Consider the following 16,905-nt stretch of genomic DNA (forward strand, 5'->3'; position numbering starts at 1 on the left):
GGCTCCTGGGGAAGGAGCTTGGTGGGGCCACTCTTGCCGCTCGGGGTGCGTGCTCCCTCCCTAATGGCTCGCTGCAAAACAAATGCTGAACACTATTTTCCCTTGTCGCTTTGTTTCTGAAAAGCAAAAATCCTCTTTGGATTTCTTCCGGTTAGTGAAATCAGGTACCAATGTAGGTCTTTTCGTAAAAGCAAAATGGTGGAACGTGAACTTTTGAAAAGCAGGGGAAGCTATACTTGAAAGTCACAACTCTTCCCAGCCCTCTGTGCCTTGAATGCGTTTCCATAAAAAAGTATACAAATGCTGTTTGTTCCATTGAAAGATGAAGAACGGTGTTTAGAATAAGACACCCAGCTTCTTAAGGAAAATCAGATTTAGAATATGAGTTTTCCATTTGAAATGTGAAGGGTTGGGAAGTGATCTCCATTGTTGATAGGTTTTATAATCTCTTGTAAATGGATTACTGCTTTCACCCTCCTGCCACCATTTTGGTGGAATCGAAAACATGCTCTGTCCAAGTAAGGAGGAGGGGAGAGCTTTAAAAAGACTTCACATGCTTAAAGAATAAATGAAGAAAATGGCCATGTTCTTATCCTTTCCAACATTTAAATTTGACAGTTCAACAGATGCATTACCTCTCAGCTCATCAAGTGGTTTAGCAATTTCCGTGAGTTTTACTACATTCAGATGGAGAAGTACGCGCGTCAAGCCATCAACGATGGAGTCACCAGTACCGAAGAGCTGTCTATAACCAGAGACTGTGAGCTGTACAGGGCTCTGAACATGCACTACAATAAAGCAAATGACTTTGAGGTAGGAACTCATCTTTATTGTTTGGTCATCTCCCTTTTTTTTAAAAAAAATATTAATTTTCTTTGGCAATGTCCTCGAAACTGTGTTAGTCTTGTTACCGCACACGAGCATCCCGCAATAGGGTAAGAGGCAGAGCAGCAAGGAGGACCCCCCCACTTTGTGGGGAGATTCATGGGGGACTGACCCTTTTCTACGTCCTTTCCCATTCCCCAGCTCTGCGCTTGCATGAAGACCCATGAGCCACAGAAAAGGGAACTGGAGAATTCAAAGAAAATTGCAGCAAGTAACCCACACACAGTGTCTCCCTTTCCAGAGGAGAGGTCCCCACTCTAACAGGCTTTTTTGCTACTTGGGTTCTGGCGTGTTGACTGAGCTGACATAGGCTATGCGCAATGATCGCTGCAAAAAGTTGTTTTCTAAAAAAGTCTAGAAAGGTGGATGGGGGAGTGATTCTGTGGTTTCTACTTAAATCAGCATTTATTTCCTTTATGGAAGAAATGGTACGAGAATTTACTAAGTATATACTGTAAGACAGCCACCAGCATCTTTTTATGGTTTTTGTTTCTGTTTTTGTTTTTTTGGGGGGAGAGCCTAGTGTGTTTCTCTCGCCTATGTGTAGCTTCCCAAGCACGCTGCTGGTTGTTCATACACCCTCACACACGCATACACACACACACGTATATCTACAACATGCATATTCTGGATACACACAAAGCGGTATAGATGATTCCCAGAAAGCAACAGCTACACAACAATGAAAGATGTGTGGCTACGAGTAAGGCGTTTCTCTACTGTCTAATGCGGTGCCTCAGCAAACATTTTTCATGGCAACGTGATGACTCTCCACGAGACAGCACTAGCAAATCTCCCAGTCCTCACAAAGGCATTTTGCTGAGCCCTGCTGGCTGAGGCAACAATAGTTAGAGGGGGGAACGTGGCAGGGTTCTGCAGGCTGAACCCCCGGCAGTGAGTGTAGATAGGCTTTGGGTGGCTTGACCATGTTGGTCCTTTTCTTGTATTATCTTGAGGATAGGAAAGTTCTTCTCCCACATCTGCTCCTACAGGGGACCTTATGTTACTAAGCTTGCTTTCCTCATGTAGATAGGCACCCAGAAACACCCAGGAGGTTGGCTACTTCAAAGGAAGAGAAGGGCATCTTGGTCTAGACTTGTCAATGAAAGCACCTGCGGAGTCTTTGGGGGCCCTTCTCGCGCTGTTTCTGGCAGGACAGAGCAGCCTGGTGGCCGAGCAAGCACCAAAGGTGGAAATTTAGCCGTAGGGAGGTCATGGTTTTCCCTTGAATGTTTGAACGGTTCTACTGCGAGCCAATTTATCTTCGTTATCCAAGACGAATATGTTTTTCTTGCCAAAAGTGTTATGAGCAAGGTTTCTCTTTGGTTGAACACATTACAAGTGGGGATCCTTCTTGTATTGCTTCACTGTTGTAAAATCTGTGTTTAAAGTCTGTTGTCAGAGAGCACTGGTTTACCATCCCGACAGAACTCTCTAACAGAATTTCTTCTAGAGCTGACGCGTAGCTAACCATTTTAAAGAAATCTTATGAAGACTTGCATTTCTTTTTCTCCCCCTTTCTGATAAGTCTTTTGCTCTAAACTTTACCCAAAGAGAATTCAACTGTGTGCTAATGAACTCTTTACAGCTGATAACGGCAAATATTTGTTTGGCGGTGTGCGTCAGGCTTCCTAAAAGAATTGCCCAAGATTCACGCGATGAGTTCTGCATTTTTGCTGTGTGGTATACTCGAGAGGACAAATCCTTACAGTGCACATTAGGATTTTTAGGGTTCTTAAACCATACCTGGTTGGAATGTAATCCCCTGATCACACAGCACAAGGGCCAAAATGACACAAGCAGGGGCGGCTGGCATAAAGACGTACCCAACAAGCTGCTCCATTTAGCATCATCTAAATCCTCCCCTAATATGATTAACATCTGATATTTCTCTCTTTGTGAATCATACCCACTTCCAGCCAGGACACCTCTCCTTTATCTGCAGTGCCTATTTTAAGACTGCTTCAGTGCAAGGAGTATGGGGCCCAGGGAGCAGTTTTGTCACTTCTCATGTGACTTCAGACAAGTTATTTGTCTATTCTGGGTCTTTTCCTTCTTCAGTAAAAAACTAGGATCTTTCCGGAAATGTGGTAAGAAAGACATAAAGCAGAAACATGGATTCTGTGCTGTTCCCTGCACTCACACATAGGCGCATACGCATACACGCGTGCCCGCCGCCACGGACGATCACTAAACAGCATTTCATTCCGCCTCCCAGTTGGGCGCATTTACTAACAGCAGCTCTGGATACGATGATCCCTTCTTTTCTGTGCCTTTGTCCATGGAGGTCAGTGCTTAAGTGAGATGCTTAAAAAGCCACTGGTCTTATCAATGTAGCTTTACCACCGCGGGCCACGGCCACGAGCCACAAGTAGACCCGGCACCTCAAACCGAATATCTCAACTGATACTGTGTGCACCGCTTGACTTCTATATTTAAGTTTCCCCTCTGAAGATCAAGTAAAGTGAGTCTTCGAGGAGCAAGGGAAGAGGATGGCCAAGTAGAGAACTGTACGCCTTTTTTTTTTCTTTTCTAATTTTTAGACAGGGATGAAGCATGGTAGAGAGACTTTGAAGTTATGGCTGCATGTTGCCCAAAGATCCAGTCAGTGTAAAGGAATATATATATTAACGCAATTGAGTATTAGCTGGTCAATTAATAAAACAGCTTGTTGATGGCATTTTTAAGTTTCTCAATCAGTTGTTTATAACAATAACAAAAAAGCTAACGTTTATTGGCTGTACTATGTCCTGGGCACTCTTCTAAACGTTTTCCCGTATTAACTTTTTTAATGTGAGCGATAATAATGATATGGGTGTTCATAGAAGAAAATGCTTAGTTTGCCTAAAGCTTTATACTAGTTTTTGAGTAATTCTAAACTGGTGGGAACAGGTAGAGCTAGGGAGAGAGAGAATGGAAAGAACACTTTCCCTCCTTCACTGTGACTTTCTTCTTCCTTCTTTCTCTTCTGCTGCTTGTCTGTTTTCAGCTTTCTGCCCCGTCTGCCTCTGCCTCTGTGCTGAGCTTGCTGGTGGCCCCTCTGTCACTGCCGAGCACCATCCCCCTCCAGCCCCTGCTGCTCGTGGCTCTCAAGGCCAGAGTGGTTGCTGACCCCTGGCCTACAGGAAAATAAAGCAGATGGGGAAGGTTTATCACCAGCGAGGAGGGAGTGGCTTGAATCTCTCTCCTCCTCTAGACCCCGCGTTTCCTGGCCTTTATGAGTCAGGACCTTCTAAGTGACAGGAGGGCTTGTTCTGCCTTTTGTATCAATTTACACAATGGCCAAGATTCTTGGCACAGCCCTCAGCCTCAGTGTGCTGAGAGCTTGAGAAGACCCAGGGAATGGGAGAAGACACGGCAGGGGGAGGGGCGTGCACGCCACCGTCAGTCCCTGCGGGAGGAAAGAAAGTTGGCCACTCACACGGGGTGGGGCATCTGGCTTCTGAAGGTGAGTGTGCGAAGGTGTGCAGGAAAGGGGTGTTTAATTACAGACTGCATCTTTCACTCCTACTTCTCACGTTTAATGAGATTGGCAACAATAAATTTGTCTTTCCAGGTGTTATGGTATATATTTCCATGCTTCATTCTCACTTCACTTTGAAGAGGTTCCAACATATTTTTATGGGGAGGGAAAGGAGGGTTGGGATCCCTTCCCAGTTTTTAAATCATACTGATACTTCTGACTTTAGGGGCAGATGAGTTGGATTTTATGACTTTTTGGTTTCCCTCACAACTGTGACAGGAAGGAAGGTAACGATGGTTGTCAATTTCCAAGGCTGCCCGGCGCGTCCCCTGTCATTCTCCAGTACCAGGAGGGGGTAGCTCTTGCCCCTCCGTGCTCAGCTAGCAACCCCCCCCAGACCTGCGGGTGGTACGCATTTACCTGCAGGCAGGAGCCACGTGCCCTGTAAGAGTGACTAGCCCCCATCGCCCTCCCTCAAGACCCAGGTTTGGGGATGGGAGGCTGAGAAAGAAACAGAACCTGACTCACCGATTAGCGGGCTCGTGCAGACCATCTCCTAAGTCATTGACATCCTGCAGAGCAGATGCTCCCTCCCAGAGCCTGGGGTTCAACTTTATTCCAGGTGTCACATGACCGGCAGACCCACTTCTGTGTCGTCTCGCTTTCCCCTTAGACAGAGAAAATAAAAACACAGCACCCCTCCCATCCCACCCCCACCCCAGACACTGAAATACACGTGCTGAATACATTCTCTCCACCCCGCCCGCCCCCCCTGCCCAACCCTCCCGCTTCCCACACAACCCACGTTTAAGAAGATTTAATGTATTTGGAAATCTTTCATTCACATTGTCATCCCTTTAAAGAAAAATGAGGACAGGTGGATTTAGGAAGCGCTTCCCTCCGCTCCAAATAGATACTTAAATATGAGTGATCGTTTGGGAAACTGGCACATGAGTGAAAACCTTTTACTGCTGTTGCAGTCTTTTGGCCTCCGAGCTGCTGAGCTGTTTGAGTGATCACATGACACACACCCTTGGTGGGCGGCTAGGAGGAAAAGAGACTCTTACCATTTCTTCCCCTGCCAGTCCCGCCACTGACAAGCCAAATTGATCTTTTAAGAGACTAAATGAATGTTCTCTAAATATATGTATACACATGGCTGTCTGGGAAAATATTCCTGTACAGAATGATGGCTCGAAGTGTAAGGGAGACAACGGTAAAGACGCCGGCTTCGAGGTGGGCAGGAAGGGCTGGGGGGTGAGGGTGGGGGGCAGTGGCAGGATGGTGCACGCATGGAGCTTCGTTTTTGCACCACTGTCCTTTTGGGATTCAAGGTGTTGATCAGTATAATGAAGCGGGCCCATTGATTTATCATCTATTTGGTAATGTCGTTGCATTTTTAGCTCCCTGTGTCTTTTTTGTCATTGGGTTACATTCAAGCACAGTAAGATCAGCTTTAAAACCTCCTTACTCAACAGCTTTATTAGTTATAGCATTCCATGACCTTTCTCAACATTCTTAAAGAAAAAGATACAGTGTAACGTCGCTTTACTTTGCTTATTGTCCTTTGTTGGGGTGAACAAAGCATTTTCTACAGTGGCTATAGCACATAATTATACAGCTTTCAATGGCAGTATCTTGGCACATATCAAAGTTCAGAGAAGCCTTTAGAAAAAAAAAATGTTTTGTGGCAGCCTAGGGAGGGTCTCATCTTTCCTTCAGAAAATAGTTCAAGGCTCTTCTGTCAAGCTTCCCTACTTAGAGCTTTTTCTCCTCCTGCTTCATAAAGTTTAAAGCGGATTCAGTGGAGTTCTATGATCTATTTCCTTTGAAAGATTGTTCCTCAGCACAGAGAGGCCCTTTGACTTCAAGAGTTCACAGATTCATGTCTTTAGGTATCATATGTCTGACCTTATCAGTTACTCCATTTAATGTCGGAGAAAAAGTCTCAACTCTTTGTGTTTGTCTGTTTTGCCTCTGTGAAATGATTTGGTGAAAAGACCATCCTTTTTAACACACCACTGAGAGGCCGTTTCTGCTGCAACCTACCCTGTGGCTTTTCTCTCTTAAAAAAAAAAAAAATTGTCCTTGTGTTTTGTGTATGGATGAGTTCACAGTGAGAATAGAATTATACAAGGGCAGACGCACACACAAAAAAAATCTTTTGCTTTCCTCCCTCCCTGCCGCCGCCCCCCCCCCACGATCTATTGGCTCTCTTGGTGGCTGTACCCCAACAGGAGAAGCCATTTAGCAAACACAGAGGTGGCAGCCGTGGTGCTGGGATGGCAGTGGGTTTTCCCTTGCTTCGACCTACCCCTAAGGCCTTCATAATTAATTGTCCTTCAGAGATGAGGGAAGTTCAGAGACAGTGTGTGGAGTGATGCCTATTGTCTGACATTCAGTTCTCCTTGCCTCTGCTCTTTTCCTTCATCCCACAAAGGGTTATCAATAGGAGAAAGGGAGCAAGTTCTCTGCGGAAAGCCGCTGGTGGTGGTTGGAGCTTTCGGTGGGATGCTAGCATTGTGTTCGGCCCATCCTGGCTTAAATGTCTGGAGAAGTTCTAACAGCCTTTTGAAAACGAGCCTGTTTATTTCGCCTAGATTAAACAAACTCATTTACCAGCCTAAAGCTTGTTCAAAAGTTGGCGATCCCTTTTCACGTGGCAGATAATATTTTAAATCAAATTTCCTCGTCCTCCTCCCACCCCCGGATTTGATTTCACTGTAATCGTTGGGTTCTTTTTCAGCCGCAGGGCGGAAAATTTAGTGCTCGTTCACTCATTTCTCTTAAGTATCTCCATATAAATTTGCAAGAGCAAGTATTTTTTGCAAATGCTCTTTCTGGTGAAGCATAGGACTTTGGTTCTTGAAAGTAGATCATTCTCTTTTAAAAATATTGTGTCACCTTCAGTGATTGCCTTAAGCCAATCTTCAGTGCTATTTGGTAACATGACACAAAACAGTGCAAACTGTGTGTCCCCCAACCCCTGCTTTTGGCTGACACACAAACGAAAGATGTGGTGTAGAGACAGCTATTTGAGAAGTAAAGGAGGAGGGCCATTAATGATTATTATACTTCTGTTCCTGTTAAATAGGGTGAAGCCAAGAAAAACAAATATAAGTGTTCTTCCAAAGAGCGGTTGAACTGGCACATTAGAAAGCTTTAAGATCACTTCACTGTAGGGTGCACAACGGCATCGAGGCTGAAGGGAACCATATCTCAAGGAGATCTCTGGGCCTCTCAGAGCAGCTCCTCCTGGAGGAAGGGACCCATCAGGATGGCCAGAAGTGATTTCTGTCCCCGTAGCCTCCTTGAACAACTTTCACCAGAGACCTTTTGGTATTTAAAGAGAACCTGTGTATGGAAGTTGACACAACTAATATAGTCATACCGAAAAGGGGGTCATAAAAAATTAAAGTTATTCTTATGAATCTTTCATCAGAAGCAATGGAAAGGGACACGAGTGTAGTCTCAGTCCTTTGTGCTGCAAGCTCTTCTTCCGGGCTCTGGGCTATTGTTCTTGCAGCTCCTCAAACAGACTTTCACTTTCAAACTGACAAAAGTCACTTAAAAGCCAGACAGCTGTACTAACACACCCACCTTAGCGAGCGGGAGCCGCGGGCAGGTGCCGAGCCCTCTGAGAGACCTCCTTTCACATGGGCGAGGGCTGCTTCCTCCCGCCTGCCTGCTGCCTGTGCCCTCGTGCCCAGGGTGGCCATATGGGGCCCTTTTGTGTCCCACGCCCCCTCCCCGGCCCTCAGGTGCCCCCAGATTTTTCTTGCCTTCTCTTTGTAGCCTGAAACAGGGACGTCTGTGATCATATTGATACCTCAGGTGGGATGGCCAGGGCCAGGTTCGAGAAAAGTTTGAACACAGAACTTGGCAGAAGACAGAGGGAGTTTGTCTCAAAACTCTCTCCTTCCATTTCCCCCTTGCTTCTCTTTATTCAGCCTTTCTCCCGCCAGTCTGAAGCTCTCGTGAGCGCTTCAGATTGCTGCTGCCGCCTCGGGAGTACCTTGGGTCGGGTGAGAAACACGCACCGGTGGTGGGGACAGGCCTCACCTCGGGACTGAGGGTCCAGCTAGAGACAGATAGGCTAGGGAGTTGTGCCTGCGTCCCAGGCCTCGGGGCAGCCGCCGCCGTGGGCCGTGGCGAGTCCTCCCTGTGTGTGTATTACAGGCCCCCCCCTCCCCTGTCACCTTGTGTACAGTCTGGTCTGTGACACTGATGGTGATTATGTCATTATTTTGCTCTGGGGGCCCTGGCACATCTGCAGAGCCCAAGCACATCTTCTTTGTGGCGCTGGCAAACATCCCACACCACAAATGCTTCATTAGCCCTGCTGCCGGCCTCCTTGCCAGACGCGAGTGCCCAAGCCCAGGCTTCTCTCTGCTCCGTTCTTTTGTGTCGCTGATGATCATGTATTCATCTTCCCGGTTCTTCCCCATTTTCCTCGACTTCTGAACTCCAGATGTCCCAGTTTTCTTGCCCAAATCACTCTGAGGTCTGCAATGAGAAGCAGGGTGACTCTGCCGCTTAACCCCTCCCCACCTCTTGCCACCTTCAGACTTCTCCATTCCCCAGATGGACGGTGACTTTGAATAGCTCCCCAGCGTGAGGGCTTAACATTTTCAAACTTGCAGTTTGCACAGATACCCAGGGACTGCTCCCAGCGTATGACGGTAGATCGGGTTGGGATTAGGAGTTATTAGCTGCTGCTTATTGGACAGATGCCTTTCTCCTCCATGCCACTCCTTTCCTCTTCTTGGCTCCTTTATTTCCTTTCTACGAATTGCCACATTTTACCAATTTTCAGAAAGCAGACTAAAATGTGAGTACAGAAAAGATTCTTCATGCTTCACTGTGCATGTTATGGTCATCTGAAGGTTCTTTTTCTCTGAATGGAATCTCCATCTCCACTCTACCCCCTACCAAAGTCTCCTGCTTCCTTCTGCAGCCCTAACCTCCCCAGCCCCCAACAATGACCTATTATTAGATATTTAAAGTGATTAGCACTTGGCCCTTTTGGAAAGGAGCTAAAACATTTCCCTTAAGTTTTATTCTGTGTGTTTCGCAGAACCACAGCCTTTGTTAAGGTGTGCTGGTTTCTCCATAAACTGCAGTAAATGTCAGAGTTTAATATCTTGGGCTGTGATGGGCGCTCCATAATTGGGATGTTTAATTTCCCCTTAAATTTGAATGAATTGGTCTGTGTTACCATACTATGAGTAGCTTTTTCAATGGACAGTTTAACCAGTTTTCATCTCCCAACCCACTGCAACATAAGATGTTTGAAATGTCTCATCTTTGAGTAAAACTGAGATTTTTCGTTTTAAGGATTAAGTTCATATTTTTATGGGAATCATGGTCAGACGCTAGGACAGACACTGGTGAGGAATAAAGAAGTCTCCCTGCGAGGAATGAGTTGTCGTATCTTACCGCACCTGAACACTTTCCAGTCACGGAGCCCCATTCCGAATCTTTGGAACGATCTGGCTGGGAGAGTGAAGGGAGAGATGGTCAGATCAGTTGGCTACCCAGACCCCCAGGCAGGAAGCCGGTGAGGAGAGGCTGGTACCTGTCATTGATGAAATCGTCTTCGAAAGACTCAGGATGTCCCCAGAACATTCCCAACCCTCCATTATTAGCTCATTATGGTTTTATCACCCATGGGTTTATTTAAACCTTTTTTTTAAACCTAACTGCATTCTCAGAGTATACCACTCCTCAAGATAATAATTCTCTAAATTTATTACCTGCTGTGAAAATTGTATCTTCTTTTTACAGCTCTTAAAGCGATTTCCCTGGAACTCCAAAGGGATCTCCCTTGTTATAATATCCTGGGATTTGTGAACAGGACTGTGGCCATATTCTCCATTTCCTTTCTGATTTTATAGACTTTGATCATTCCTCCCTCTTAATCTTCATCTCTCCAGATTAAGGGGCTCTAATCCTTTTTAAAAGTCTAATCTCATACAGTAAGTGGGCTGCCCCGATCATTTTCGCTGCCCTTCCGTAATGCGTTTCCGGCATGACTGTGTCTTCTCGAGGGACAGTTGCACTTACCAGACCATGGGACAGAAATCCAGCCGTGGACAGCCACACTACAGTTTGGTGGTTGTACCTCTCTCACACACACCCAATGCAATTTATTTTGTTTGCCCCAAATTTTATCCTTACAAGTCGGATTTCTTGAGTAACATCTCAGTAGCACTTTTTGGTTAAGATGATCCCACGAGACCAGTCTATAAGACTCTTGGCAAGTGTTCTGGCAAATCTGAATGCGTCTCCAGGACATACCCCGCCAAATAAAAAATGGGCAGATCCACCGTGCTGTCTGGATGTTTCCAGTGTTTTTGTAGATAAAGTATCAGGGTATTTGATATCATGAAGACATGGCCTTAGTCTTGGGCTTAAGTCTATAAAAATGATAAAACTAGGGCAAGAAAGCTGTGGTCTCTAAATTATTCTCAGGCAGGAAACAAAATTTTCGCTTACAAGTAGGTGTTATTTTATATGAAAGCATCATCTTGAAATCTTAAGAAGGAAATCCTTTGGGGAGTCTTTGCAATGTCCTGAACTAATAATAGCGCAGAACCTAAGAGCATGGATTCCGGAACTGGTTCCTGGGGTCAGATCCCAGCTCCTGAAACCTTGACAAGTGTTTTACCCTCCCTGTGCCTCAGTCTCCTCATCTATAAAATGGGGAAAATAATATCAACTACCTCACAGAGTTGTCTTGAGAATTAAATGAATATACATGACTATATTAGCACAAAGTAAGTGCTGTGTAAGCATTTGCTTTTATTAATTCATAGAGCCAAGTAAAAGTTACCTTGTTGCCATTATCAGTAGCTCAACTATTGCACCATTTCCTGCTGACCCTAAATAGGCAAACAAACAAATGAGCAAACAGGGAGTTCTCATCAGAATTGGGACAAAGAGTCAATGCAAAACTGGGTTTAAGAAGAGAAAGTGATTCCTCCTGTGCCAGGTGTGGCTGTAAAGGTGACATCAGCCTGGAACAGCCCCAGGATTCTGGAGTCATTGGTTCCAGATGAGAAGGGCCGCAATGAGGGGATGGGATCTGGCAGAGGGAGCGTGAGTTGGAGGACCTGCCACTGGCAACACCTGTCTCGCTGGGCTCTACTTTGCTCACCCGTAAAGTGATAAGATGAAACACAGAGCTTTGTTCTATCTCTGAAATTCGGTGATTCTAGAAGATGTTCTGCATTCTTGAAATAAATCCTGGGCACGATGCAAAGCTTTAAGCAGTGACTGTGGAACCCTTAGGAATCCAGATGGTGTCCATGTGGGGCCACTTCCGCCCTTGTGGCTCTGCTGTGGCCTAATTATCTCAGTGAAAATCTCTAGGGTGCCCATTTTCGTGTTCTCCCAAGGCCCTCTTTGCAGATCTAAATCTCAACACTTGCCCTTGGAGAGGTGGCAACTCCCTTGCTGGGATTATAGAGACTAATTTTTTAAATTCATAAACGTTTATTGACTGAACTGGCACGAGTCATTATACTTGCTGCTCGCTTTATGTGTTGTGTTGGCTAGGGCAGCCAAACAACAAGGACATTTGTCCTGAAGCCCTCATTCCAGTGGGTTTTCTAGGAGATAGTACAGAACTGAACAAACTAAGAGACAGTGCGTATGCCTGTCCCCACACGTATCCCACTATGCCACACCTCCACCCGAACCTCTGTAGAACACACGACATCCGCTCTCGTTCAGGACAGAAAGAGTTGTTACGGACAGCTACCTCCACTACTAGGCTGGGTTGGTGGTTCTGGCAAAAGCAACACCTCCCTTTTCTTTTAAGGATTCCCAACGTGGTGATAATCTTGATCATGAAAGTCTTTCCCAGCGGGATTTTGTATGTGTTCACGTGTTTGTGGCTGGTAGGTATCAAATTGTCACACAAGTCATTTGGATATGTATTTTCCACCTTTTTATGGTCATGGTCCCCAACTTCTGTTTTGGGGGGCGGGGGGGGAGGGCTACCATAGCATTTTAAAGTAAAATCTGGTTCTAAAAGTGACTTAGTAAAAGGTAGTTATGTTGACTGAGAACAAGTGTGGGGGTTTGAGTGGCGCTAAAGGCAGAGAAACAACCAGAAGCAGAAGTGGGTGGAAGAAGATGAAAGGCTCTGGTTTCAAGGCCACTGTGTTTCCTTTAATGTAGAGACAATTTGCAAAGATTTGTCATTTTCAGCGGCCTGACAGTATACAAGGTAATCTGTATATCGATTCCTGTAATTGCCTTTTGGCAGGACCAATGCAAGGGCCAATCCCTGACAGTGTCCTAAGACTCCCCCCCCCCCCCAAACATTACCTCACCTCCCGTTAGATGTTGGCATGGGTCTAGAGGGCTCCCAAAGACCCCTGGGGCCATTCAAGAATCTGTTTCTCCCCTTTTCCAAACTATTTACCTTTCTTGAAAGAGGAATTTCAGAGCCATTCCCAAGCTCTTAGGTTGCTTTGAAATACAGCTTATCCTTCCTTTTGCAAAGGGTAATTGTGGAGGAGAGACCAATAGAATACTCTAGAAACACAAAACAGAATTTCTCTGACAGAACAAAGATCCCAGGCCTTTCTCAGAGCAGCCCCAATATGACTTGGGGTGCATACTCTGTTGTCAGCAGAGTGGCGGTCTCTCCCAGTTTCCAGTGTTCTCCGAAGCACTCTTTTATCACCCGTACCTCACAGTGCCCTCTCTGGTGCTCGCCGTGGGTGATGCTGTTCTCATCGTCCTGCCTGAACCCCACTTCCTAACAGTTTCTCCCTGGGCTCCTCACTCGCAGGCTCCATCAGCACGAATACAGGGCACACAGACTAGTTTCCATGTTAGCCTAGGCAAAGCTTAATTACGAAGATAAACCTGCTGCAGAAAACAATCACGTAATGCATTCTCGAACGAAACAGGAGTAACCGTGGATTATCTGTGCCCCAGCTTCCTTTCGTGCAATATTGGAGAGTTTATGTCTTGTTGTTTTTGGATAATCTCCCATCCAAGAATGGCACCAAGCTTGGCCCTATTTATTTTACCACCTCACCCAGTAATTGTAGCAAAAGTTAAACTTTAAGCACTATCAGCCTGTCTTGAACTCGGATACCAATGGCACAGAATTCGTGGGGCCGCCTCGAAGGGAAGTGCGTTAACACTGCACTGTGACCGGTAGGCTGCTTGTTTTTCCATCTAAATATCGAGCTGATTCATCTGATGTGTTGTGAAGGAGGCACGGATTCCTCCATCTTGTACATTTGAATGTTTCCTGGCAGGAACGTTCCCAATGAATAGCTTGTCATCAAGGCAGAGCAAGACTGAAGTCTCTCTGGGCCTTGGTGACCTCTGGGTGTGGTCTCACTCTGTTCCCAGGGACATGGGCCGCCTTCCATGCACCTGAGGAATGGCATGACGTTGCAGGTTGAATTTGGGTGAACCGATCCCTGCTACCCTACAAGAACAAGTAGTGTGCTGACCCAGTGAGGCACGCGGGATTAGTGAAGCATGAAAGCGCATTCAGGAACGTTGTCAGCCCTCAAGTTTGGCTAAGAGCAGAGGCTGGCAAACTATGGCGTATGGGCCAAATCTGGCCCTCAGCCTGTTTTTTATGACCCCAAGCTCAGAATGGTTTTTAGATTTTTTAAAAAGTTGTAAACAAGAAGAAGACTGTGCAACAGAGACAGAATGTGGCCCGCAAAGCTTATGTATTTACTATCTAGCCCTTTGCAGAAAAAGTTTGCCAAGCCCTGGCTCAGATTGTTTCGCTCTTTTGGAGAACATGGACTCTCTCTGAGTCCTGAGGTTGCAAAACTCCATGATTCTTCAATGCAATAGTCTTGGTCCAGGTCTTACCTGAATAGCCTACCATATGCATAATTCCAGCGGGAGCTTCGCGTTGTGTTTAAGATCTAAGAGCATTTCAACATATCCTGGGGGGTAAAGAGATTAAGAAAGTATTAGATTTTCATTTTTATTACTTTTTCTCTGATTTTCTTTTCGTGGAATTTTATTTTTTCATTTGTTTTGTCTGTTTAAACTTGGAGTCACTCTTTGAAACCTGTGTAGAGTTCGGGGGGGGGGGTGGGGAGGAACATTTACTCCATCACCACCAATAATATGACAATCGTTGTGTTTCCTCACACGATACCACTAAGACTTCTAAGCATGAGCAAATAAACTAGCCATTTTTATCATATTTGGTGAACCAAATTTCAGCGCCACAAAATAATTCTGACGGTGCCACAGAGTGTATGATGATGACATTGGCCGTTCTGTCCCTGGCAAGCTAGTGAAGTCCCTCTTTTTCTGGGGCTATGGGAGAGAGAGTTTTATTTCTCTTGATATCTCTACGCAGAGTTACCAATGGAATGTTTAGACAGTTTAAAAAGCATACACACATTGTTAGCAGGTCAAGTAGGTGTGAAGACATTCTTTTTTATTCCCGAAAGTCACAATTAGTCAAAACGCTCCATCCAAGCACAGTTCTTGATCATCATGTGATGTTTTTACCAACACATACATTACCAACATCTTAGAGGTGTTCAAGTTTTATTGCGCATTCTGTATTTTCTAAATAGCCACTTTTAAAAGAGAAAGACACAGTTTAGGTGAGGAAACAAAGAAAGCTCTAGGGCGTGCCTCGGCCTCCATGCTGCTGTCAGAGAAGCCAGTGCGAGGGGTGATAGCCTGAGCCTCCCCAGCCTCTCACTGCCCACACTACGCACCAAAGTCCACTTCCCTGATGCCTCTTCATGGAGCTTCACTGTCCTTTCAAGGTAGACCCTTAGCCTCCCTACTTGCTCTTTCCATGTGCTCTTCATTCTTTTTATTACACGTCCTCCAGTGGAGCCATTTCCACCATGTCCTCTCTGGTGGCTCCTCTACCGGCATTTCTACGGACTGGTACGGCGCCGGAGGATGCCAGGCGGGTTCCCTTGGAACTTTTCCTGCCACAAGCTCAATGTAGGTCCCTGCCGCAGCGACAGACGGAGAGACATGCTTTCCTTTTGCCACTTTTTCTAATTATCCCTGCAGCTCTTTCAGTCTGGCTGGGAGCAACCTGGGGGCCGTTGTGTGGGTCTCCCTCCCGCTCCATCCCCACCCCCGCCCCTGGCACATTAACATGACATTGCATGGTGTGCACAGAACGGGAACAGCTTCCACCAGCTGAAACCTCTGATCCCAAACCCACTAGAGAGTTTGGCTTTTGGATTTTGGCAAGAAGGCCTGTTGCCCATCAGGTCAGAATGAATAAAGATTTCTTTCTTCCTTTCTTTTTTAAAGTCAAGCACCAACTGACACTGCCCCCCCACCCCCAGCTCCCTTTCTCAAGACAATTTAACCCCTTCTCCCAAGTACATTTTTTTTTTCCTGAATGCATGGGGTTTTGTTTTATTCTTTTCCTGTGAGACAACCAAGAAATCTACTATACGTAGAATCTGAAAGCCAAATCAATTCCAAGCCATCTTATCATTTTTAAAGTATGTTTATCCAGCTTTGCAGTAGGAACAAGCAGACTGTTTGAAGGCCACATACTTTTCAAACCTTGGTTGCAACACGTTTGCCCCGTTTTGAAACTGTCTTTATCTAGCCGAGAAAACGAAAATCTATTTGACAAAGTGGCACTCTGGCCAGTTTATCTTGCAATATGGCTTTAGCTCACTGAGTCTATTGATTTCCTTAAATTAATGTTTACAGAATGCTACTGAATTTTGCTCAACAGAACATTGTTCTTTTGAAGGTTTGTAAAAAAAAAAAATATATGATACAGACTGTTATTGCCATGTGTTCCTTTGCTTAGAGGAAACATGAGGTGGGTTTTTTTTGTTTTTGTTTTAGTGTGTGTGTGTGTGTGTGTGTGTGTGTGTGTGTGTGTGTGTGTGTTGAAGGACAGCCTTGAACTATAGCCACTTCCTATAAGCATTTACTCTTCAGATATTTAAGTAGCAAAACATGTTACTAGGGAAGCGAGCCCGCTCTTAGGCCCAAAGCTGCGTGGGCATTACGCCGACCCCAGTCCTGTACGGTCCCAAAAGCTGAATGCCACTTGGAGCATCAGAGTGAAAGGGACTTTAGTCCCAAGCCTGGTTGCTGCCTCAGAACCTTCCTCTGCCTCATTTGGTTTAACCCGGCAGGCGCTGGCAAGTGGCTTCACAGCCAGTGCTCCCCAGATAATGCCAGGCCTTCCAAACAGAAGTGTGAGCATCCTAATAAAATTTAAACGCCATGTAGCCATTTGGTGGGAACTCTAAATATAATAGTTCGTTCTTTGACCATGGCACTCGGCGATTAATATACAAAACCTAATCTCTAGTGATGATTTTCAAACTGGCCTTCCCAGGGAAGCACCCATTGGCCCTTCAGCTCCTGACGGGGATTCAGATCACAATCATGAAGTGACTGAAATAAAACTTAGGAAATACAAAGCAACTTTCTCAACTTGTTGACTCAGCCTTAAAATTGCTCAAGCAAACACACTCAAAGCGTCGCTCAAAATACTGCCTTGTACACATTTGCTCATCACAGTGAAACACTTCCCAGGAATTGGA

General features: G+C 45.6%; 1 protein-coding gene across 8 annotated transcripts in view; it reads left to right on the top strand.

Annotated features, from left to right (window-relative positions):
• PROX1 (prospero homeobox 1) overlaps window positions 1-16,905 on the top strand; it is a 56,996-nt gene that overhangs the window by 27,732 nt on the left and 12,359 nt on the right. For all 8 annotated transcript variants that reach the window (XM_087858122.1, XM_045771983.2, XM_045771989.2 and 5 more), the window contains one exon: window positions 619-813. In XM_087858122.1, coding sequence (XP_087714248.1) covers window positions 619-813 — 195 coding nt within the window. The remainder of the gene's footprint in view (window positions 1-618; window positions 814-16,905) is intronic.

This window comes from Ursus americanus, chromosome 2 (assembly GCF_024610735.1).
Source record: "Ursus americanus isolate L20-20 chromosome 2, mUrsAme1.1.p, whole genome shotgun sequence".
Lineage (NCBI taxonomy): Eukaryota > Metazoa > Chordata > Mammalia > Carnivora > Ursidae > Ursus > Ursus americanus.